Genomic DNA, 26,377 nt, shown 5'->3' on the forward strand with positions numbered 1-26,377 from the left:
AGTCTAGGACATGTTCTAGTCTCAAGTCTAGTATACGTTCTAGTCTGAAGTCTAGGATATGTTCTAGTCTCAAGTCTAGGATATGTTCTAGTCTCAAGTCTAGGATACGTTCTAGTCTCAAGTCTAGGATACGTTCTAGTCTGAAGTCTAGGATATGTTCTAGTCTGAAGTCTAGGATACGTTCTAGTCTCAAGTCTAGTATACGTTCTAGTCTGAAGTCTAGGATACGTTCTAGTCTCAAGTCTAGTATACGTTCTAGTCTGAAGTCTAGGATACGTTCTAGTCTCAAGTCTAGTATACGTTCTAGTCTGAAGTCTAGGACATGTTCTAGTCTCAAGTCTAGTATACGTTGTAGTCTGAAGTCTAGGATACGTTCTAGTCTCAAGTCTAGTATACGTTCTAGTCTGAAGTCTAGGATACGTTCTAGTCTCAAGTCTAGTATACGTTCTAGTCTGAAGTCTAGGACATGTTCTAGTCTCAAGTCTAGGATACGTTCTAGTCTCAAGTCTAGGACACGTTCTAGTCTTAAGTCTAGTATACGTTCTAGTCTCAAGTCTAGGATACGTTCTAGTCTCAAGTCTAGGACATGTTCTAGTCTGAAGTCTAGTATACGTTCTAGTCTGAAGTCTAGGATACGTTCTAGTCTCAAGTCTAGTATACGTTCTAGTCTGAAGTCTAGGACATGTTCTAGTCTCAAGTCTAGTATACGTTCTAGTCTGAAGTCTAGGATACGTTCTAGTCTCAAGTCTAGTATACGTTCTAGTCTGAAGTCTAGGATACGTTCTAGTCTCAAGTCTAGTATACGTTCTAGTCTGAAGTCTAGGACATGTTCTAGTCTCAAGTCTAGTATACGTTCTAGTCTGAAGTCTAGGATACGTTCTAGTCTCAAGTCTAGTATACGTTCTAGTCTCAAGTCTAGGACATGTTCTAGTCTCAAGTCTAGTATACGTTCTAGTCTGAAGTCTAGGATACGTTCTAGTCTCAAGTCTAGGACACGTTCTAGTCTCAAGTCTAGTATACGTTCTAGTCTCAAGTCTAGTATACGTTCTAGTCTGAAGTCTAGGACATGTTCTAGTCTCAAGTCTAGGATACGTTCTAGTCTCAAGTCTAGGACACGTTCTAGTCTCAAGTCTAGTATACATTCTAGTCTCAAGTCTAGTATACGTTCTAGTCTGAAGTCTAGGACATGTTCTAGTCTCAAGTCTAGGATACGTTCTAGTCTCAAGTCTAGGACACGTTCTAGTCTCAAGTCTAGTATACGTTCTAGTCTCAAGTCTAGTATACGTTCTAGTCTGAAGTCTAGGACATGTTCTAGTCTCAAGTCTAGGATACGTTCTAGTCTCAAGTCTAGGATACGTTCTAGTCTCAAGTCTAGGACACGTTCTAGTCTCAAGTCTAGTATACGTTCTAGTCTCAAGTCTAGTATACGTTCTAGTCTGAAGTCTAGGACATGTTCTAGTCTCAAGTCTAGGATACGTTCTAGTCTCAAGTCTAGGACACGTTCTAGTCTCAAGTCTAGTGTACGTTCTAGTCTCAAGTCTAGTATACGTTCTAGTCTGAAGTCTAGGACATGTTCTAGTCTCAAGTCTAGGACATGTTCTAGTCTCAAGTCTAGGATACGTTCTAGTCTCAAGTCTAGGACACGTTCTAGTCTGAAGTCTAGTATACGTTCTAGTCTCAAGTCTAGTATACGTTCTAGTCTGAAGTCTAGGACATGTTCTAGTCTCAAGTCTAGGATACGTTCTAGTCTCAAGTCTAGGATACGTTCTAGTCTCAAGTCTAGGACACGTTCTAGTCTCAAGTCTAGTATACGTTCTAGTCTCAAGTCTAGTATACGTTCTAGTCTGAAGTCTAGGACAAGTTCTAGTCTCAAGTCTAGGATACGTTCTAGTCTCAAGTCTAGGACACGTTCTAGTCTCAAGTCTAGTGTACGTTCTAGTCTCAAGTCTAGTATACGTTCTAGTCTGAAGTCTAGGACATGTTCTAGTCTCAAGTCTAGGATACGTTCTAGTCTCAAGTCTAGGACACGTTCTAGTCTCAAGTCTAGTATACGTTCTAGTCTCAAGTCTAGGATACGTTCTAGTCTCAAGTCTAGGACATGTTCTAGTCTGAAGTCTAGTATACGTTCTAGTCTGAAGTCTAGGATACGTTCTAGTCTCAAGTCTAGTATACGTTCTAGTCTGAAGTCTAGGACATGTTCTAGTCTCAAGTCTAGTATACGTTCTAGTCTGAAGTCTAGGATACGTTCTAGTCTCAAGTCTAGTATACGTTCTAGTCTGAAGTCTAGGATACGTTCTAGTCTCAAGTCTAGTATACGTTCTAGTCTGAAGTCTAGGACATGTTCTAGTCTCAAGTCTAGTATACGTTCTAGTCTGAAGTCTAGGATACGTTCTAGTCTGAAGTCTAGTATACGTTCTAGTCTCAAGTCTAGGACATGTTCTAGTCTCAAGTCTAGTATACGTTCTAGTCTGAAGTCTAGGATATGTTCTAGTCTCAAGTCTAGGATATGTTCTAGTCTCAAGTCTAGGATACGTTCTAGTCTCAAGTCTAGGATACGTTCTAGTCTGAAGTCTAGGATATGTTCTAGTCTGAAGTCTAGGATACGTTCTAGTCTCAAGTCTAGTATACGTTCTAGTCTGAAGTCTAGGATACGTTCTAGTCTCAAGTCTAGTATACGTTCTAGTCTGAAGTCTAGGATACGTTCTAGTCTCAAGTCTAGTATACGTTCTAGTCTGAAGTCTAGGACATGTTCTAGTCTCAAGTCTAGTATACGTTGTAGTCTGAAGTCTAGGATACGTTCTAGTCTCAAGTCTAGTATACGTTCTAGTCTGAAGTCTAGGATACGTTCTAGTCTCAAGTCTAGTATACGTTCTAGTCTGAAGTCTAGGACATGTTCTAGTCTCAAGTCTAGGATACGTTCTAGTCTCAAGTCTAGGACACGTTCTAGTCTTAAGTCTAGTATACGTTCTAGTCTCAAGTCTAGGATACGTTCTAGTCTCAAGTCTAGGACATGTTCTAGTCTGAAGTCTAGTATACGTTCTAGTCTGAAGTCTAGGATACGTTCTAGTCTCAAGTCTAGTATACGTTCTAGTCTGAAGTCTAGGACATGTTCTAGTCTCAAGTCTAGTATACGTTCTAGTCTGAAGTCTAGGATACGTTCTAGTCTCAAGTCTAGTATACGTTCTAGTCTGAAGTCTAGGATACGTTCTAGTCTCAAGTCTAGTATACGTTCTAGTCTGAAGTCTAGGACATGTTCTAGTCTCAAGTCTAGTATACGTTCTAGTCTGAAGTCTAGGATACGTTCTAGTCTCAAGTCTAGTATACGTTCTAGTCTCAAGTCTAGGACATGTTCTAGTCTCAAGTCTAGTATACGTTCTAGTCTGAAGTCTAGGATATGTTCTAGTCTCAAGTCTAGGATATGTTCTAGTCTCAAGTCTAGGATACGTTCTAGTCTCAAGTCTAGGATACGTTCTAGTCTGAAGTCTAGGATATGTTCTAGTCTGAAGTCTAGGATACGTTCTAGTCTCAAGTCTAGTATACGTTCTAGTCTGAAGTCTAGGATACGTTCTAGTCTCAAGTCTAGTATACGTTCTAGTCTGAAGTCTAGGATACGTTCTAGTCTCAAGTCTAGGATACGTTCTAGTCTCAAGTCTAGTATACGTTCTAGTCTGAAGTCTAGGACATGTTCTAGTCTCAAGTCTAGTATACGTTGTAGTCTGAAGTCTAGGATACGTTCTAGTCTCAAGTCTAGTATACGTTCTAGTCTGAAGTCTAGGATACGTTCTAGTCTCAAGTCTAGTATACGTTCTAGTCTGAAGTCTAGGACATGTTCTAGTCTCAAGTCTAGTATACGTTCTAGTCTGAAGTCTAGAATACGTTCTAGTCTCAAGTCTAGAATACGTTCTAGTCTCAAGTCTAGGACATGTTCTAGTCTCAAGTCTAGTATACGTTCTAGTCTGAAGTCTAGGATATGTTCTAGTCTCAAGTCTAGGATATGTTCTAGTCTCAAGTCTAGGATACGTTCTAGTCTCAAGTCTAGGATACGTTCTAGTCTCAAGTCTAGGATACGTTCTAGTCTAAAGTCTAGGATATGTTCTAGTCTGAAGTCTAGGATATCTTCTAGTCTGAAGTCTAGGATACGTTCTAGTCTCAAGTCTAGTATACGTTCTAGTCGGAAGTCTAGGATACGTTCTAGTCTCAAGTCTAGTATACGTTCTAGTCTGAAGTCTAGGATACGTTCTAGTCTCAAGTCTAGGACACGTTCTAGTCTCAAGTCTAGTATACGTTCTAGTCTCAAGTCTAGGATACGTTCTAGTCTCAAGTCTAGTATACGTTCTAGTCTGAAGTCTAGGACATGTTCTAGTCTCAAGTCTAGTATACGTTCTAGTCTGAAGTCTAGGATACGTTCTAGTCTCAAGTCTAGTATACGTTCTAGTCTGAAGTCTAGGACATGTTCTAGTCTCAAGTCTAGGATATGTTCTAGTCTCAAGTCTAGGATATGTTCTAGTCTCAAGTCTAGGATATGTTCTGGTCTCAAGTCTAGTTCTAGTCTCAAGTCTAGGATATGTTCTAGTCTCAAGTCTAGGATATGTTCTAGTCTCAAGTCTAGGATATGTTCTGGTCTCAAGGACTTGTTTGAGGGAAACCTCTCGTGCACGTGTGTAGAATGTCCAGCAGGTGGCGCCAGACACACGCGCGTCACTCATGTTCTCTCTCAGGCCTGCAGTGAGAGCTCTACCCAGTGAGCAGATGTTCCTGCACATGATGAAGAGACACAACGTGCTCTTCGTGTACGTGGGAGCAGACTCGCCTCTGAAGGTCAGTCCAGAGATCTTCTCCTCCTCCTCCAGCATCTGCTCCTCGTCCTCCAGCACCTCCTCCTCCACTATCTTCTCCTCCTCCTCCACTATCTTCTCCTACTCCTCCTTCAGCATCTTCTCCTCCTCCTCCACCATCTTCTCCTACTCCTCCTCCAGCATCTGCTCCTCGTCCTCCAGCACCTTCTCCTCCTCTTCCAGCATCTGCTCCTCCTCCTCCAGCATCTTCTCCTCCTCCTCCACTATCTTTTCCTCCTCCTCCAGCATCTCCTCCTCCTCCACTATCTTCTCCTCGTCCTCCAGCATCTTCTCCTCCTCCTCCTCCTCCAGTATCTTCTCCTCCTCCTCCAGCATCTTCTCCTTCTCCTCCTCCTCCAGCATCTTCTCCTTCTCCTCCTCCTCCAGTATCTTCTCCTCCTCCTCCACTTTCTTCTCCTCCTCCTCCACTACCTTCTCCTACTCCAGTATCTTCTCCTCCTCCTCCACTTTCTTCTCCGGCTTCTTCAGTATCTTCTCCTCCTCTTCCACTATCTTCTCCTCTTCCAGCATCTTCTCCTCCTCCTTCAGCATCTTCTCCTCCTCCACTTTCTTCTCCTCCTCCTTCAGCATCTTCTCCTCCTCCTCCACTTTCTTCTCCTCCTCCTTCAGCATCTTCTCCTCCTCCTCCACTACCTTCTCCTCCTCCAGCATCTCCTCCTCACAGACGCTGGCTAACACTTGTGTCTGCAGGAGAAGTACAACGAGGCGGCCACGGAGCTCATCGTCTACACCTACTTCTTCTCCGCCTCAGAGGACGTGCTGCCTCAGGTAACACCTGTCAATCAACAGAATGATGTCATGACACCTGTCAATCAACAGAATGATGTCATGAGCTCCTTTACTGGAACAAGAAACTGAACATGATCCATGTTGATGAAGTTTAACATAAAGTTACTATAGTTGAATAACATGTGTATTATATAATTACACTTTATTGATTATAGTTGAAAATTGTTTGATTATAGTTGAAAATTGTTTGATTATAGTTGAAAATTGTTTGATTATAGTTGAAAATTGTTTGATTATAGTTGAAAATTGTTTGATTATAGTTGAAAATTGTTAGATTATAGTTGAAAATTGTTTGATTATAGTTGAAAATTGTTTGATTATAGTTGAATATTGTTTGATTATAGTTGAAAATTGTTTGATTATAGTTGAATATTGTTTGATTATAGTTGAAAATTGTTTGATTATAGTTGAAAATTGTTTGATTATAGTTGAATATTGTTTGATTATAGTTGAAAATTGTTTGATTATAGTTGAAAATTGTTGGATTATAGTTGAAAATTGTTTGATTACAGTTGAAAATTGTTAGATTATAGTTGAAAATTGTTTGATTATAGTTGAAAATTGTTAGATTATAGTTGAAAATTGTTTGATTATAGTTGAAAATTGTTAGATTATAGTTGAAAATTGTTTGATTATAGTTGAAAATTGTTAGATTATAGTTGAAAATTGTTTGATTATAGTTGAAAATTGTTTGATTATAGTTGAAAATTGTTTGATTATAGTTGAATATTGTTTGATTATAGATGAAAATTGTTTGATTATAGTTGAAAATTGTTTGATTATAGTTGAATATTGTTTGATTATAGTTGAAAATTGTTTGATTATAGTTGAAAATTGTTTGATTATAGTTGAAAATTGTTTGATTATAGTTGAAAATTGTTTGATTATAGTTGAAAATTGTTTGATTATAGTTGAAAATTGTTTGATTATAGTTGATAATTGTTTGATTATAGTTGAAAATTGTTTGATTATAGTTGAAAATTGTTTGATTATAGTTGAAAATTGTTTGATTATAGTTGAAAATTGTTAGATTATAGTTGATAATTGTTAGATTATAGTTGAAAATTGTTTGATTATAGTTGAAAATTGTTTGATTATAGTTGAAAATTGTTAGATTATAGTTGAAAATTGTTTGATTATAGTTGAAAATTGTTAGATTATAGTTGAAAATTGTTTGATTATAGTTGAATATTGTTTGATTATAGTTGAAAATTGTTTGATTATAGTTGAAAATTGTTGGATTATAGTTGAAAATTGTTTGATTACAGTTGAAAATTGTTAGATTATAGTTGAAAATTGTTTGATTATAGTTGAAAATTGTTAGATTATAGTTGAAAATTGTTTGATTATAGTTGAAAATTGTTAGATTATAGTTGAAAATTGTTTGATTATAGTTGAAAATTGTTAGATTATAGTTGAAAATTGTTTGATTATAGTTGAAAATTGTTTGATTATAGTTGAAAATTGTTTGATTATAGTTGAATATTGTTTGATTATAGATGAAAATTGTTTGATTATAGTTGAATATTGTTTGATTATAGTTGAAAATTGTTTGATTATAGTTGAAAATTGTTTGATTATAGTTGAAAATTGTTTGATTATAGTTGAAAATTGTTTGATTATAGTTGAATATTGTTTGATTATAGTTGAAAATTGTTTGATTATAGTTGAAAATTGTTTGATTATAGTTGAAAATTGTTTGATTATAGTTGAAAATTGTTTGATTATAGTTGAAAATTGTTTGATTATAGTTGAAAATTGTTAGATTATAGTTGAAAATTGTTTGATTATAGTTGAAAATTGTTTGATTATAGTTGAAAATTGTTAGATTATAGTTGAAAATTGTTTGATTATAGTTGAATATTGTTTGATTATAGTTGAAAATTGTTTGATTATAGTTGAAAATTGTTTGATTATAGTTGAATATTGTTTGATTATAGTTGAAAATTGTTTGATTATAGTTGAAAATTGTTTGATTATAGTTGAAAATTGTTTGATTATAGTTGAAAATTGTTTGATTATAGTTGAAAATTGTTTGATTATAGTTGAAAATTGTTTGATTATAGTTGAATATTGTTTGATTATAGTTGAAAATTGTTTGATTAAAGTTGAAAATTGTTTGATTATAGTTGAAAATTGTTTGATTATAGTTGAAAATTGTTTGATTATAGTTAAAAATTGTTTGATTATAGTTAAAAATTGTTTGATTATAGTTGAAAATTGTTTGATTATAGTTGAAAATTGTTTGATTATAGTTGAAAATTGTTTGATTATAGTTGAAAATTGTTTGATTATAGTTGAAAATTGTTTGATTATAGTTGAAAATTGTTTGATTATAGTTGATAATTGTTTGATTATAGTTGAAAATTGTTTGATTATAGTTGAAAATTGTTTGATTATAGTTGAAAATTGTTTGATTATAGTTGAAAATTGTTAGATTATAGTTGATAATTGTTAGATTATAGTTGAAAATTGTTTGATTATAGTTGAAAATTGTTTGATTATAGTTGAAAATTGTTAGATTATAGTTGAAAATTGTTTGATTATAGTTGAAAATTGTTAGATTATAGTTGAAAATTGTTTGATTATAGTTGAATATTGTTTGATTATAGTTGAAAATTGTTTGATTATAGTTGAAAATTGTTGGATTATAGTTGAAAATTGTTTGATTACAGTTGAAAATTGTTAGATTATAGTTGAAAATTGTTTGATTATAGTTGAAAATTGTTAGATTATAGTTGAAAATTGTTTGATTATAGTTGAAAATTGTTAGATTATAGTTGAAAATTGTTTGATTATAGTTGAAAATTGTTAGATTATAGTTGAAAATTGTTTGATTATAGTTGAAAATTGTTTGATTATAGTTGAAAATTGTTTGATTATAGTTGAATATTGTTTGATTATAGATGAAAATTGTTTGATTATAGTTGAATATTGTTTGATTATAGTTGAAAATTGTTTGATTATAGTTGAAAATTGTTTGATTATAGTTGAAAATTGTTTGATTATAGTTGAAAATTGTTTGATTATAGTTGAATATTGTTTGATTATAGTTGAAAATTGTTTGATTATAGTTGAAAATTGTTTGATTATAGTTGAAAATTGTTTGATTATAGTTGAAAATTGTTTGATTATAGTTGAAAATTGTTTGATTATAGTTGAAAATTGTTAGATTATAGTTGAAAATTGTTTGATTATAGTTGAAAATTGTTTGATTATAGTTGAAAATTGTTAGATTATAGTTGAAAATTGTTTGATTATAGTTGAATATTGTTTGATTATAGTTGAAAATTGTTTGATTATAGTTGAAAATTGTTTGATTATAGTTGAATATTGTTTGATTATAGTTGAAAATTGTTTGATTATAGTTGAAAATTGTTAGATTATAGTTGAATATTGTTTGATTACAGTTGAAAATTGTTTGATTATAGTTGAAAATTGTTTGATTATAGTTGAAAATTGTTTGATTATAGTTGAATATTGTTTGATTATAGTTGAAAATTGTTTGATTATAGTTGAAAATTGTTTGATTATAGTTGAATATTGTTTGATTATAGTTGAAAATTGTTTGATTAAAGTTGAAAATTGTTTGATTATAGTTGAAAATTGTTTGATTATAGTTGAAAATTGTTTGATTATAGTTAAAAATTGTTTGATTATAGTTAAAAATTGTTTGATTATAGTTGAAAATTGTTTGATTATAGTTGAAAATTGTTTGATTATAGTTGAAAATTGTTTGATTATAGTTGAAAATTGTTTGATTATAGTTGAAAATTGTTTGATTATAGTTGAAAATTGTTTGATTATAGTTGATAATTGTTTGATTATAGTTGAAAATTGTTTGATTATAGTTGAAAATTGTTTGATTATAGTTGAAAATTGTTTGATTATAGTTGAAAATTGTTAGATTATAGTTGATAATTGTTAGATTATAGTTGAAAATTGTTTGATTATAGTTGAAAATTGTTTGATTATAGTTGAAAATTGTTAGATTATAGTTGAAAATTGTTTGATTATAGTTGAAAATTGTTAGATTATAGTTGAAAATTGTTTGATTATAGTTGAATATTGTTTGATTATAGTTGAAAATTGTTTGATTATAGTTGAAAATTGTTGGATTATAGTTGAAAATTGTTTGATTACAGTTGAAAATTGTTAGATTATAGTTGAAAATTGTTTGATTATAGTTGAAAATTGTTAGATTATAGTTGAAAATTGTTTGATTATAGTTGAAAATTGTTAGATTATAGTTGAAAATTGTTTGATTATAGTTGAAAATTGTTAGATTATAGTTGAAAATTGTTTGATTATAGTTGAAAATTGTTTGATTATAGTTGAAAATTGTTTGATTATAGTTGAATATTGTTTGATTATAGATGAAAATTGTTTGATTATAGTTGAATATTGTTTGATTATAGTTGAAAATTGTTTGATTATAGTTGAAAATTGTTTGATTATAGTTGAAAATTGTTTGATTATAGTTGAAAATTGTTTGATTATAGTTGAAAATTGTTTGATTATAGTTGAAAATTGTTTGATTATAGTTGAAAATTGTTTGATTATAGTTGAAAATTGTTTGATTATAGTTGAAAATTGTTAGATTATAGTTGAAAATTGTTTGATTATAGTTGAATATTGTTTGATTATAGTTGAAAATTGTTTGATTATAGTTGAAAATTGTTTGATTATAGTTGAATATTGTTTGATTATAGTTGAAAATTGTTAGATTATAGTTGAAAATTGTTAGATTATAGTTGAATATTGTTTGATTACAGTTGAAAATTGTTTGATTATAGTTGAAAATTGTTTGATTATAGTTGAAAATTGTTTGATTATAGTTGAATATTGTTTGATTATAGTTGAAAATTGTTTGATTATAGTTGAAAATTGTTTGATTATAGTTGAATATTGTTTGATTATAGTTGAAAATTGTTTGATTAAAGTTGAAAATTGTTTGATTATAGTTGAAAATTGTTTGATTATAGTTGAAAATTGTTTGATTATAGTTAAAAATTGTTTGATTATAGTTAAAAATTGTTTGATTATAGTTGAAAATTGTTTGATTATAGTTAAAAATTGTTTGATTATAGTAGAAAATTGTTTGATTATAGTTGAAAATTGTTAGATTATAGTTGAAAATTGTTTGATTATAGTTGAAAATTGTTTGATTATAGTTGAAAATTGTTAGATTATAGTTGAAAATTGTTTGATTACAGTTGAAAATTGTTAGATTATAGTTGAAAATTGTTTGATTACAGTTGAAAATTGTTTGATTATAGTTGAAAATTGTTAGATTATAGTTGAAAATTGTTTGATTATAGTTGAAAATTGTTTGATTATAGTTGAAAATTGTTTGATTATAGTTGAAAATTGTTTGATTATAGTTGAAAATTGTTTGATTATAGTTGAAAATTGTTAGATTATAGTTGAAATTTTTTTGATTATAGTTGAAAATTGTTTGATTATAGTTGAAAATTGTTAGATTATAGTTGAAAATTGTTAGATTATAGTTGAAAATTGTTGGATTATAGTTGAAAATTGTTTGATTATAGTTGAATATTGTTTGATTATAGATGAAAATTGTTTGATTATAGTTGAATATTGTTTGATTATAGTTGAAAATTGTTTGATTATAGTTGAATATTGTTTGATTATAGTTGAAAATTGTTTGATTATAGTTGAAAATTGTTTGATTATAGTTGAAAATTGTTTGATTATAGTTGAAAATTGTTTGATTATATCCACAACATTCCAGATTTTTTTTTTAAATGTATTTTTTTATTTTGATGATAAAAATTCAATCTCCTAACACATGAGTGAACGACATCATTGATTGAACTGTTTCTATAACATGGACGACAACATAGAGGAAGAACTTCTTTCTTCTTCTACTCATCCTGATGACACTGACAACATAGAAGAACTTCTTTCTTCTTCTACTCATCCTGATGACACTGACAACATAGAAGAACTTCTTTCTTCTTCTACTCATCCTGATGACACTGACAACATAGAAGAACTTCTTTCTTCTTCTACTCATCCTGATGACACTGACAACATAGAAGAACTTCTTTCTTCTTCTACTCATCCTGATGACACTGACAACATAGAAGAACTTCTTTCTTCTTCTACTCATCCTGATGACACTGACAACAACAACATGGAAGAAGAACCTTAACTTCTTTCTTCTTCTACTCATCCAACCTTGTGTTTGCAGACGGTGACTCTGCCGGAGCTTCCTGCTGTGATGGTCTTCAAAGATGGAGGCTTCTTCACGTACGACGGTGAGTCTTTGCTCTTCAGTTTAAAGACTCCTGGTTGTCTCCTTGTGACCACGAGTCTCCACCTGCAGGTCCAGAGACACCAGACGTGAGACACGAGGTTTTCAAGAGTTGTTGAAAACCTTGTCTCGTCGCACACTTCACACACACAGACTCACAACTTATTCCACCGACTCTGAGGATCAATAGTATCGATCATAGGTTTTATTAGAAATAAGCGTAAACATGTTATTATTGCGGAATCTCAAAATGGATACTTTAGCGCCCCCTGTGGTCTGGAGGAGAAGTGGGCGTGGTAATGTGAGGTCAGAGGTGAAAGGTCATGATGATCAGAGAATGAACATGTGAACGTGAAATGTACGACAACATCTTCAACACCAGTTTGAAGTCATCGTTAAGGTTGTTAACACACTCGGTGTAGTTGTGTGTTGTTTTCTACTGTTGGTGTGATTGACATGTAGAGAAGTTACTATACTAGGATCTGAGGCTCTCCTCCGTCCACCGTCACGTGTCTCACACACGAAACAGAAAATATGATGACGCAGCAAATATGAAATACACAATAAACATATTAGTATAGAATAACATTTCTATAGAATAAAACCCACGACCAGCTTCAGTGGATCAACTAATACGTTCTCCTGCTCTTCACTGAAACCATTCGTTTTCTTCTCCAGAATGAAAGAAACGGACGTTTCTGCACATGATGCGTAACATTTGTTCATTTAAGTGTAAATGTTCCGTCACAATACAACAGTCATTTTGATGACGACACAGTAGCAAGACGTGTTGAATCATTGTTTTCAACTCTTGGTGCAGAATAAATACTCTTGCTGGAAGTATCTTGTAGTAACTTCTTTGTACTAACGTTGACAAGGATTCGATCTTGAGGTTCAAGATGTTGAAGCTGCTACGACACGACCTGGATATTGTAGCCTCGTGCACACGCCTGCGCACGAGTACTGAACTGGAGGTCCGCATGGAAAACCATGAGATATTTCCCTTTCGTTCATTTCCTCGCTTCGGTGTCGACATGATGGTAGAAAAATATCACTTATAACTGATGTCGCTCAGTTTCACAGGAAACCGACCAGACTGAGCGACCTCAGAGAGGAGCTGCCGGCGCGTCGCGATATCAATAATAAATCCACCTCCTTGTACACGCACACGTAGCACTTTATAAATGACGCTAACAACTTAGCTCGTTAGCATACAGTGAAGAACGTACCCTTTCGCCGACTCTCTTTGGTGTGTGCAAGCATTGTTAGTAGGGTTGGGTCAGAATACACTGGTCTCCACAGTCAGTCTGTGTCAAGGCCTTCAAAATACTCAGTGAGTTAAGATGACACGACGACCTTCCTGGTTCATGTTGAACTGCTGCCGTGTCTGGAGTCGTCTGGTTCCTGATGTTCCTGATGTTCCTGATGTTCCTGATCCTTGTGTCGCTCCGGAAACCTCTGAACCCTCATGTCCAGCCTGGAAGAGAAGCTTCGTCACATGATGTCCGTTCAGAGCGAGAGGATCTGTGGGTCTGAAGGCATCAGCTGCTTTCATTCTTCGCTGCACAAACACTCGTCCCTGAACAAACTCCAGAAACCGAAGCACGTGGTTCTTCTGAAGCGGTTAGTTTCGTGATGACGAGCGTCTGTGTGTCGAGGCATCACTTCCTGTCGATTGAGATCAATCTGTGTCGTATGGTGAAGGAGCGTCTTTCAATCAGGACTAACCATCTCTGGTTTCTCTATGAAGCTGAACCTCCTTCAAGATAAAACCTCCATCTTCGACCCTCATCGATAAACTCATTTGCTTGGATTTGAAGCAACAATTCCATCAACAGTGACAAGATAACACAGTGAAGTCATGCAGCCTTCAAAGGTTCAGAGAAATGATGGAACGGATCACGGATCAGGCTTCGTTGACATCATGTTTAGAAAGTTTTCTTCTTCTGGAAACTATTTCTCCGGTCGGTGTGTTGTGACCTTAGATCTCAGACCAGAAGAACTCAGTCAGTCTTTGTTTATATATATATGTATATATATGTATATATATGTATATATGTATATATGTATATATATATACGTATATATATATGTATGTATATATATATATATATATATGTATATATATATACATATATATGTATATATATATATATATATATATATATATGTATGAATGTGTACTTTAACACACACACTTTAGTTCAACTTTAAGAATAATTGAACGTAGGAGTGACAAGACTTTTAGCTTTGACTGAGGAATACTTGCATATACACTGATATACAGTGATATGTAGTGATATATATGTGTAGTATTGTCCAGTACTTGACTCTGGTGTTGTGATAGTGTAGTAGCAAGTATATATATGTAGTATTGTGGAGTACTTGACTCTGGTGTTGTGATAGTGTAGTAACAAATATATATGTGTAGTATTGTGGAGTACTTGACTCTGGTGTTGTGATAGTGTAGTAACAAGTATATATGTGTAGTATTGTCCAGTACTTGACTCTGGTGTTGTGATAGTGTAGTAACAAGTATATATGTGTAGTATTGTCCAGTACTTGACTCTGGTGTTGTGATAGTGTAGTAACGAGTATATATGTGTAGTATTGTCCAGTACTTGACTCTGGTGTTGTGATAGTGTAGTAACAAGTATATATGTGTAGTATTGTCCAGTACTTGACTCTGGTGTTGTGATAGTGTAGTAACAAGTATATATGTGTAGTATTGTCCAGTACTTGACTCTGGTGTTGTGATAGTGTAGTAACAAGTATATATGTGTAGTATTGTCCAGTACTTGACTCTGGTGTTGTGATAGTGTAGTAGCAAGTATATATATGTAGTATTGTCCAGTACTTGACTCTGGTGTTGTGATAGTGTAGTAACAAGTATATATGTGTAGTATTGTCCAGTACTTGACTCTGGTGTTGTGATAGTGTAGTAACAAGTATATATGTGTAGTATTGTCCAGTACTTGACTCTGGTGTTGTGATAGTGTAGTAACAAATATATATGTGTAGTATTGTCCAGTACTTGACTCTGGTGTTGTGATAGTGTAGTAACAAGTATATATGTGTAGTATTGTCCAGTACTTGACTCTGGTGTTGTGATAGTGTAGTAACAAGTATATATGTGTAGTATTGTCCAGTACTTGACTCTGGTGTTGTGATAGTGTAGTAACAAGTATATATGTGTAGTATTGTCCAGTACTTGACTCTGATGTTGTGATAGTGTAGTAACAAGTATATATGTGTAGTATTGTCCAGTACTTGACTCTGGTGTTGTGATAGTGTAGTAACAAGTATATATGTGTAGTATTGTCCAGTACTTGACTCTGGTGTTGTGATAGTGTAGTAACAAGTATATATGTGTAGTATTGTCCAGTACTTGACTCTGGTGTTGTGATAGTGTAGTAACAAGTATATATGTGTAGTATTGTCCAGTACTTGACTCTGGTGTTGTGATAGTGTAGTAACAAGTATATATGTGTAGTATTCCCTCTCTCGCTCGCTCGTTGTTTGCTCGTCCTTCTCTCTCTCTCTCTCTCTCTCTCTCTCTCTCTCTCTCAACCAGGTGTTATGTTTATGTCTCTCTCTCTCTCTCTCTCAACCAGGTGTTATGTTTATGTCTCTCTCTCTCTCTCTCTCTCTCTCTCTCTCTCTCTCTCTCTCTCTCTCTCTCTCTCTCTCAACCAGGTGTTATGTTTACGACAGGAAACAAATATGTTTCTCACTTTAGCTTCAGTCAAATGAAAATTCATTTCACTGCCGTAAGAAACTCATCAAAGTTGATGTGTTTGTTGTTCACGTCTGTTGTTCTAGCAGTGACTTTGTTTTAGGAGCTGAAGATTTTATTACACACACACACTCACACACACACACCTGCATACACTCACACACACCTGCATACACACACACTCACACACACCTGCATTCACTATTTAAAATGATATAAACTAGAATATTCACAATTTAATGCTGAAAACAAGTTTGGTCATTAAATGTTGAATATTATAGTTTTTTTTTTATAATTTTAAATGTTGAATATTATAGTTTTTTATATCATTTTAAATGTTGAATATTCTGCTCAATATCAAATATTTCTGCACATGTCAAGTAGCTCCAGCGTGGTTGCTATGGCGACATGTTCTCCAGCAGGAAAGAAACGAGGAGCAGACGCAGATATTCACGGCTCAGTGTTTCTGAAGAGGATACTTCACCAGTACTTCACCAGTACTTCACCAGTACTTTAAAACCTGTTGTTACTGCAGAGCCTCGTGGACCTGGAGGGTCTGACGGTTCTGACTCTTGACGCGCCTGTGGGGGGGTGACACGGGCAGACCCGCTCACTCTGGTGTGTCGACCTCTGTGTGTGACTTTAATGTCGGAGAAAATCATGTGAAAATCCTGTTGCTCTGATGATTGTCATCAATGCAGTGACATCTGTAGTATTTTGATATTAAAGTTCGTTTAATTGTTAACAAAACGTGTAACTCATGGATCAATACTGTAATATTTGTCTCACAATAATAATAATAATATCAATATTTAACTCATGGATCAATACTGTAATATTTGTCTCACAATAATAATAATAATATCAATATTTAACTCACGGATCAATACTGTAATATTTGTCTCACAATAATAATAATAATATCAATATTTAACTCACGGATCAATACTGTAATATTTGTCTCACAATAATAATAATACTATCAATATTTAACTCACGGATCAATACTGTAATATTTGTCTCACAATAATAATAATAATATCAATATTTAACTCATGGATCAATACTGTAATATTTGTCTCACAATAATAATAATAATATCAATATTTAACTCATGGATCAATACTGTAATATTTGTCTCACAATAATAATAATAATATCAATATTTAACTCACAGATCAATACTGTAATATTTGTCTCACAATAATAATAATAATATCAATATTTAACTCACGGATCAATACTGTAATATTTGTCTCACAATAATAATAATACTATCAATATTTAACTCACGGATCAATACTGTAATATTTGTCTCACAATAATAATAATAATATCAATATTTAACTCACAGATCAATACTGTAATATTTGTCTCACAATAATAATAATAATATCAATATTTAACTCACGGATCAATACTGTAATATTTGTCTCACAATAATAATAATACTATCAATATTTAACTCACGGATCAATACTGTAATATTTGTCTCACAATAATAATAATAATATCAATATTTAACTCACGGATCAATACTGTAATATTTGTCTCACAATAATAATAATAATATCAATATTTAACTCACAGATCAATACTGTAATATTTGTCTCACAATAATAATAATAATATCAATATTTAACTCACGGATCAATACTGTAATATTTGTCTCACAATAATAATAATAATATCAATATTTAACTCACAGATCAATACTGTAATATTTGTCTCACAATAATAATAATACTATCAATATTTAACTCACGGATCAATACTGTAATATTTGTCTCACAATAATAATAATAATATCAATATTTAACTCACGGATCAATACTGTAATATTTGTCTCACAATACTAATAATACTATCAATATGAGTGTTGGCCCCATAAGTAAGTCGAGTGTTAAATATGTGTTTAAAAAGAATCGCTACAACAGTGAGGCCTCAGGCGATCAAGGTGATACAACGACACACAACTGTACACATTCTTCTCCTGAACTCGAGGAGCAGAAATGAGGATATTTTGAAATATTTCTCTTATTCAAACCTTTTTTTCACCAGGATATACGAACTTGACAGTAATTGATGTTTTAAACTGTGTTTTTAGTTTGTGTTTCATCATTTTCAGCAGCAAACAAACTTAAGGTTGTGATGCTTCAACTCAGCTGCTGGACCAGCAGTTTGTTGTGTAGTAGTTGTGTGTCTGGATCCTAATGTGATGTTTTTCTGGGTGTTTTTGCAAAAATGTTTTCAAGATTTCAAGTATATACTACTAAGAGATTCTTGGTACTTGATATGCTCAGGAAATATGTTACCATAATAGAAAATAAATAATGAATTCATAATTAAATCAAGATTGTTGGATTTACTCACAATTCAACTCAGGCTCGTCCTCCTGAAGTATGACTTGATGTTTCCCACACACTGCCACATGCTCACGCCGTTCTGAGGAACATCTACCCCACCTTCACCTGTGGAGTGATGCACAAGTCTAGTCATAAAGTATGTCTTTATTCTGCAGAGTTTTCACTGCTGTCCAGGTGAGTCACGAGGTTCCTCTTGTTCCATGTGTCATGTCTGACCGTAGGGTGTCGTCTGATGGCTCCTCAAGCGAGGTCTCGTCACACTTGTTGTGAAAGCGTGGTCAGGCGTGATCGCTGTCATGTTGTTGTTGTTTACCAGCCGCTGACGAGTGTGTTTGTTGCAGAGTACGAAGACGGCGCTCTATCTTCGTGGGTGAACAAGGAACGCTTTCAAGGGTATCTGCAGATCGACGGCTTCGCTCTGTACGAGCTCGGAGAGACAGGTGAGCCGATCGGAAGGATGACGACTCGTGTCACTCAAGTAAAGCATCTCATGTCTGTGACATGAAGGAGTCTTTATTAATTATTAGATATATATTAAATATAGGTATTATTAAGATGTTTCCAGACCAGGCTCACAAAGAACTTAACGAAACGATGGTTAAAATACAAACGTAAAAACTCTTAAAGGTCAAGACAACGAAGAGACCAACAAACTAGAACATGAAGGTCTTCAGATGCTTCACTAGAATCTCAGCACTTGCTCAAAAGCACTCGCTGCAGGGAAGTTTAGTCCAGACCGAGAAAGTGACGCCATCTTGCTCTTTCTTAAATATATATATATATATATATATATATATATATATCCAAACCTTCACTGCAGGGTCAGACTCTTCACTCCTTCTTCATGAAGATCCTTCTGTGGACCTCAGATGTTTCCTCCGTCAGCAGGAATAGAACCAGCAGCCGTTGAACCATAAAGTGATCTTCAGCAGCAGATGTTTGTTGACGTGACTTCAGCTGCTGTCGACGTCCACACGTGTAAAGATCTTTAGAAGTAAAGACATTTACTAGTTTCTCGTTCATTTCTCATCAATAGAAACGAGTGACTCCGAGTGGTTGACCAATGAGATGTGTGTGTTGAAGTCATGTGACTGAGGCCTTGACAGCAACTACTACAATCATTGAAAGATACATAAAATACAACAATTGTACTCATACATGCATGTTTATTGTTTGTATACAGTTTAAAATGTTCCTTAATTACAAAGAATATAAAGCACGATTCATAGTCAGGATCCTTGTGTAGTAATACTACAGTGGCTCTCAGTGATCACTGCAGTGATTCGCAGAGTAATACTGCAGTGCCTCGCAGAGTAATATTCCAGTGCTTAACAGAGTAATACTGCAGTGTCTCGCAGAGTAATACTGCAGTGCCTCGCAGAGTAATACTGCAGTGTCTCGCAGAGTAATACTGCAGTGCCTCGCAGAGTAATACTGCAGTGATTCGCAGAGTAATACTTCAGTGCCTCGCAGAGTAATACTGCAGTGCTTTGCAGAGTAATACTGCAGTGCTTTGCAGAGTAATACTGCAGTGCTTCGCAGAGTAATACTGCAGTGCCTCACAGAGTAATACTGCAGTGCTTCGCAGAGTAATACTGCAGTGCCTCGCAGAGTAATACTGCAGTGCTTCGCAGAGTAATATTCCAGTGCTTAACAGAGTAATACTGCAGTGCTTCGCAGAATAATACCGCAGTGCCTCGCAGAGTAATACTGCAGTGCTTCCCAGAGTAATACTGCAGTGCTTCCCAGAGTTATACTGCAGTGCTTCACAGAGTAATACTGCATTACTTTGCAGTGTAATACTGCAGTGATTTGAAGAGTAATACTGCAGTGCTTCGCTGAGTAATACTGCAGTGCTTCGCAGAGTAATACTGCAGTGCCTTGCAGAGTAATACTGCAGTGCTTCGCAGAGTAATACTGCAGTGCTTCGCTGAGTAATACTGCAGTGCTTCGCAGAGTAATACTGCAGTGCCTTGCAGAGTAATACTGCAGTGCTTCGCAGAGTAATACTGCAGTGCGTCGCAGAATAATACTGCAGTGCCTCGCAGAGTAATACTGCAGTGCTTCCCAGAGTTATACTGCAGTGCTTCGCAGAGTAATACTGCAGTGCTTCGCAGAGTAATACTGCAGTGCCTCGCAGAGTAATACTGCAGTGCTTCCCAGAGTAATACTGCAGTGCTTCCCAGAGTTATACTGCAGTGCTTCACAGAGTAATACTGCATTGCTTTGCAGTGTAATACTGCAGTGATTTGAAGAGTAATACTGCAGTGCTTCGCTGAGTAATACTGCAGTGCTTCGCAGAGTAATACTGCAGTGCCTTGCAGAGTAATACTGCAGTGCTTCGCAGAGTAATACTAAAGTGATTCGCAGAGTAATACTGTGGTGCCTTGCAGAGTAATACTACTGTGATTTGTATAGTAACACTACAGTGCGTCGCAGAGTAATACTACAATGACTTGTAGAGTATTTCCACAGTGACTCTTGGAGTAATACTACTGTGAGCTTCATAGATTACCAACATTTCGACACATTTTTCACCATGTACCACCTGAGACCAGTTTTAGGTCAGAAAGTAAAACCAGAATTAATTACCTTATAGTTTAGTAAATATTTTTTCTAGCTGCTGTAATGGAATTAGTTTGGAGGTATTTGAACTGAGAACCCTCGTGTGGATAAATAGAGCAACTGTGATAGAAAGATGGAATTTTCATTTTTTGTGTAACCGGTTACACCACAGTTAGAAGCTTCGGTTACACGAGTAGAAAACATGGTAAACTTTGACACCACTAGTTACTACTTCAGTTACTCATCAGTCGAAGATGTTTTATTTTCTTCCACATTGAAACGCGTCTAAATCTGAACCGTTGACCAGCGTTTGTTGTTCGGTGGCGACATCTGCTCGTATCTTCCATTATTGACGACAGAAGTCAAAGGAGCGTCTAAATAATGGATGGAGTTTCTTCTATTTCTGAGTTTCTTCGCTCCAACCTCTCGGTTTAATCTCCGGGTCAAAAATAACATGGATATATTCGCACGGGAGTCGCCGCCCAAGGGCAGAGCTCTCAATAAACGATCGTCCAGGAGCCCGAGGATGTTCCTCCTGCTCTGAATAATACACCGAGATGAAGTACAACAACAACGGCAGGAAAACAGCAGCAGCTGTGATTTACTGCTCGTCGTAAAAACACCTGCAGCAACAATCTGCTCCACGGCTTCCTCTCGTCCATGCTTCTGTTCGCTGCGTATCAAAGTCACCGTGATGAAGCGTCGTAACAAATATTATATATAAAATAAGGTATTTGTCGCATTATCAAGGGTGAGCAGCAGGGGGCAGTGTGGCTCTCTCGTCAGTGAAGCTTTGACCTGAGTTTGTCTTGAGTGACATGTCTGTCTGATGCTGGAGCGATGGATGCATCAGCTCTCATCTCCTCCACTCATTGTCTTCTCTCGCTCCTCCACCTTCAGGCAAACTGGTGGCGATCGCGGTGGTGGACGAGAAGGACGCGACGGACGAGAGCAGCAGGTACGAACCAGTCAGAACCAGTCTGGCCAGAAGAGATAAGAACAGCAACAAGAGGCTGAGCTGCTTCACTCTGTCGTCTCTAGATTGAAGAGCATGATCCAGGGCGTGGCCAAGGACCACAGGGAGCAGTTCAACAGGTGAGGCACCAGCACAGGTCAGAGGTCAACGGTGTGACTCATTCTCGAGGGTCTCGGTCGTGCAGAGGTTCAGATCCTGTCGTTGTCACTGAAGTCATTTCATCAAATGAAATCTTTTGATTCTCAAGCAGAGAGTTACTTTAATGCTTTAAACATTGAAACGTTCTTCGTCACATGATCGTCTGTGTGTCGTGTGATTGGATGAAAGTTTGATCAGTAGCTCTGAGCTCTGTTGATGATGTCTGGAGACTCTTTTATACAAACATTTATATTGAATTTGAAGAGCTATGATGTTTCAAATATAGAAAATATATATTTTTTCATTAGAATCTCAAACTTTATGTAAAAAAAACAAAAACAACAACCATTCAATAAACAAACTATACAATTAATTATTATTATTATACAAAAAATAATTTAATTAAATGATAAAGAAATGTGTAACAAATCCAACTGTTAAGACTCTCACAGCTGCGTCTAGAGTCGACTCCAGGCTTCAAGCGTCTGCTTGGATTCACTGAAAAGGTAATTATGCAAAAGTTCCAAATATAGTTTGATGCTGAAGCTGTCAATCATGAACGACGCGTTCAAGTCCCACCGTATTCCATTACGTTGGTTAGAGGTCCTGGAACACGACGCACCAGCAGGACTGGAGAGTGAGATCTGCTGCTCCACAGCTGCACCTCTGCTGGTTCAGAGCCTCACACATCAGAAGGTGGAAGATGTTGCAGATGATTCTGCAGCAGCCGTGCAGTCACCAGATCCTCCCACGCTCTCTTCAAACTTTGTTCCTCCTTCAGTGACGATCCTGTCGCCGCAGACGCCTCCAGACGTTTCCAAGCAAGCGTTTGGAAGGAGATGATGGAGGAAGTCTCTGAGACAGATGTTGAGACCAGGCACTAATAATTGTCTCAAACCTGGCACGAGGCCTGAGAACGTCTTCAAACATCTGCTTGAAGATGTTGGTTTTGACTCTGAAGGTGGTTTGAGGAACAAGTGAAGTCGGTGTTGAGCTTCTGTGACGTTAGACGAGCTACGATGTCTGAGCTGTGGATGGAACTGAAGGAACTGAAGGTTTTTTAAACGGAAGGTTTGATTCTGACCATGTGATCCGCCTCTAACTTTAGACCCCTCAGAGTTTGAGCTGTGACCTGCTTGAGTGACGCAACATAATCAATGATGCTTCATCCTTATGTCGGACACGTCTGGGACCTCAAGAGTCTTCAGGTGTGGGAGCAACATCTCCTGACCTGGATGTTTGTGATCGTGTGGATCTCCTGCCTCGGTCTGTGCTGAAGACCTTCTCCAGTAGTTCATGTGATGACAACAGTGTTGCATAGAAACAGATCCTCGTACGGTCATGTCTTCTTTTCTCTTCTAACACGTGTCATCACCTGAACCTTCATGGATGCAGTTCAAATGACTCAACTATGTTACGAGTATTAATCAACCACTGGTCTGGTATCAGTTGAACTGACTGTCGCTTTAACAACAAGAACCATTGTTGGTGTTGAAGTCCTGGAATAGTTTGGAATCGTTCCATCGTTTGGCTCGAGGGTTGAAGGCTTTTACATTCTTTGACCTTGAAGTCACCTCTCATGGTTTTTACTAACACTGTTGATGACACTGGTTCTGTGTGACCAGATGTTTCAAACGTGTACAACATAAATGTCCATGATTCTGGATCAATGATTTCACTGTAACACGCGTCATATGTTGATAATTCAACGATAACAAGACGGGAAACATAAACGTTGTCTCTTGAGCTCTCGGCAACACTGTGGTGACTCTAGAGTCTGTGAGGAACTTTCATGACCCAGATCCACAGTGGTCTCCGTTTGAAGGCGGCAGAACCTGGTGGACTCGCGTCCAAACGTTGGGTTTGTTAGTTCAGATCCGAGGGGTTGTTCTGCCGCCAATCATCTGCAGAGCATCTCGAGGACGCTGTGACCGATCGCGTCGTGATGTTGCTCCTGACTGACTTGTTCTTCGGCGTCGCATCTCCACGTGTTTCATCAGCGGAGGCGGAGCTCCATCCAAGCCCCTCCCTCCCGAGGCTCCCTTGAGGAGAGACTGAACGACACCATCATCAGTGACACCATCTGACTCATGTTCCTGAAGCCTCCCGTGCTGGAGATCCTGCTGAGATCAGACGCTCCTGAAGGTGCAGTTTGACGCGGCTTATCGAGACATAAACGCTCCGACTGTCGACGACTAGACTCGGTATCTGCCGCCACGTCTATGACACGGAATCACAAACCGCGAGCGCGTCTGTGATTCACTGCAGCATCTGCTGCACGATGACAGGTCATTAGTTCCTTGAGCTCCACGTTCAGTCCTCGCTGCAGACGCACCTCTGTGTCAACATCTGAGTCGCCGCGGAACTGATTCACTTTTGGAGGATTCTTTGATTCTTCGTTTAAATGACTTTTCTTATCAAACACATGAACCTGAATCTTTGGTTCCTGAAGGTCCTGCAGACGAACGTTTGAACGTCTCACAGTCTGGAGATGATTGTCTACACTGTGTTGTTTGTGTCAGCGGTCAGGGATCAGAACCAGGATGGATTACTCTGTCGTTACAGTTGAACTTTTTACCGTGAAACTTTATTTTAAACACAAACTGAGCAACACCGTAAAAAGAACAACATTAAAACAAAATAAATAACAAACAATACTAATACTTTCAATTCTTAGATAGACCTTTTTCTTTCTGTGAGTAAATTAAAAAAAAGTAATTACCGTATTTCCCGGACTATAAGTCGCACTGGAGTATAAGTCGTGTTTTTGGGGGAAATTGATTTGATAAAATCCAAGAACAGACATGTGATCTTGAAAGATTAAAATAAAACTAGAGGCAACAACAGAATAATGTTACGTTACATGAAGTGAGAACCTGGTATGTTAACATAACATATGAAGAGTTATTCAGAGAACTATAGCATCAATAACTAACTAGTTTACCAAACCATCCGTGTAACTCCAAATAACTCTTCATCCTCGTGTCACTTTTAAACAACTAACTAACTCCGGAGGTAGAAGATGCTTCCTCTTCTACGTGGAAATGATCAACACAGGCCTAGAGCGCCCTCTGGTGGTTTAGTGTGAGAATAACATGTGAAATGTTCATCTCCATCAGTGATAGGATGCTCCATCCCAGGTGTGTGAGGGAGAGGTACCGCAGGTCCTTCCTCCTGCTGCCATCAGACAATAACAACTCAGCCAGATAATTATCTAACTGCACCTTTCTTGCTATTTTTGTAAATATGTGTATATAATATAGTGCAGATTTATTTTCTTTTTAATATTTTATTTCTGGGTGTTTTTATTTTTCTTCTGGTATATTGCTCTTGCTGTTTGTTAAAAAGAATTTCCCCTCGCGGGATAATAAAGGGATCTGATTCTGATTCTGATGATATATCGCTAATAATGTGTTCATAACTTCACACATAAGTCGCTCCAGAGTAAAAGTCGCGGACAAACTATGAAGAAAACTGACACTTATAGTCCGGTAAATACGGTACACTAATACTGTTATAAAGTAGTGTTGAACGCACCATAGCAGTCCTGATGTCATTGAATGCATCATTTGGAGAGATAAGAGGTGCAGAGAAATGTAATCATTTGATTGACAGATAAGGATGACGGTAAATATGCTCGTATGCAGCCTTAATCGTGACAAAAACGGTGAGAAAAATGTGTTAAATCTTCCTAAAATATAGGAAACTATTAAATCTAAAAAGTGACATGTTTTATTGATGGACTTTTGTTTTGTGCAAACGTTGTGAGAAACACTGAGCGTGAGGTGGAGCTGGTTCCAGCGTCTGCTAACTTGTTCCTTTCTCTGCTCGGTCTGTTAAGAAGCGTCGATCCTCGCCGTGACCAACGGACGGTGAACAAACCAGTTTCCGTCGCATAAATCCAGCAACACCTCCGTGTCTCTCACGAGTGTCTGAAGATCCTTTTCTTCTGGGATCCCATTAACGCCTCGACAACCTCCGTCTCACTAACACGGCGTCTCATCTCTTTTCATCTGGCGCAGCAGATGTCAATACATATCTGTGGGTATCTAGGTCGCTCCCTCCCGCAGTAAATAGATCCACTTCCTTGAAGAATCACACCAGCTTTTACCAGGAACTTCTCAGCGAGTTGGCAGCTGCCTCACAACACGTGCCGCCGCTCAGCCCTCGCGGCTGAAGAGCTGATGAGTGACGGACGAGCATCCATCTTGACTGGAGCTGCCGGTGCTTGACTTCTGTAAGATGAAGGTCCCAGTGAAGAAACACACCAACGTTGCATTTGTTAGTACATTTTTAATCTGTATTTAGTTCTACCGCGAGTCTGGCATCATCAGTCTGGAGGCTTGGATTGCTCGATCTGTTTTTCCTAAATCAACTCTAGTCTTACTTCAAGTGTAAAGTGTCTTGAGATCACTTTATGATAAGACACTTCAATAAAATTGGATTGGATTGGAGGATGTAAACGAGTGTACGTGTGAATCTACTGGGAAGTGTTTCAAGAGCAGGTCTCTAGTAAAAATGTAGAGTTTTGCTCGGCACTGGTTGCTGTGTCTTAAATCACATACTTGTGTACTCAAAGTTAGTATTTTTAGTGCGTAAGTGCGTCTCAATTCTTAGTATGTAAAGTTAGTGCTCCATACACACTAGATTGTCACTAAAACACAAAACTAA

General features: G+C 36.3%; 1 protein-coding gene across 1 annotated transcript in view; it reads left to right on the top strand.

Moving 5' to 3' along the window:
• Positions 1–26,377, top strand: part of tmx3b (thioredoxin related transmembrane protein 3b) — a 58,679-nt gene that overhangs the window by 14,829 nt on the left and 17,473 nt on the right. Inside the window, exons 7-12 of the mRNA XM_087788426.1 lie at positions 4,719–4,818; positions 5,547–5,624; positions 11,863–11,929; positions 18,369–18,467; positions 21,493–21,550; positions 21,634–21,687. Of these exons, the coding sequence (XP_087644552.1) occupies positions 4,719–4,818; positions 5,547–5,624; positions 11,863–11,929; positions 18,369–18,467; positions 21,493–21,550; positions 21,634–21,687 (456 nt within the window). The remainder of the gene's footprint in view (positions 1–4,718; positions 4,819–5,546; positions 5,625–11,862; positions 11,930–18,368; positions 18,468–21,492; positions 21,551–21,633; positions 21,688–26,377) is intronic.

The sequence above is a fragment of the Callionymus lyra genome, chromosome 4 (genome assembly GCF_982586985.1).
Source record: "Callionymus lyra chromosome 4, fCalLyr1.hap1.1, whole genome shotgun sequence".
Lineage (NCBI taxonomy): Eukaryota > Metazoa > Chordata > Actinopteri > Syngnathiformes > Callionymidae > Callionymus > Callionymus lyra.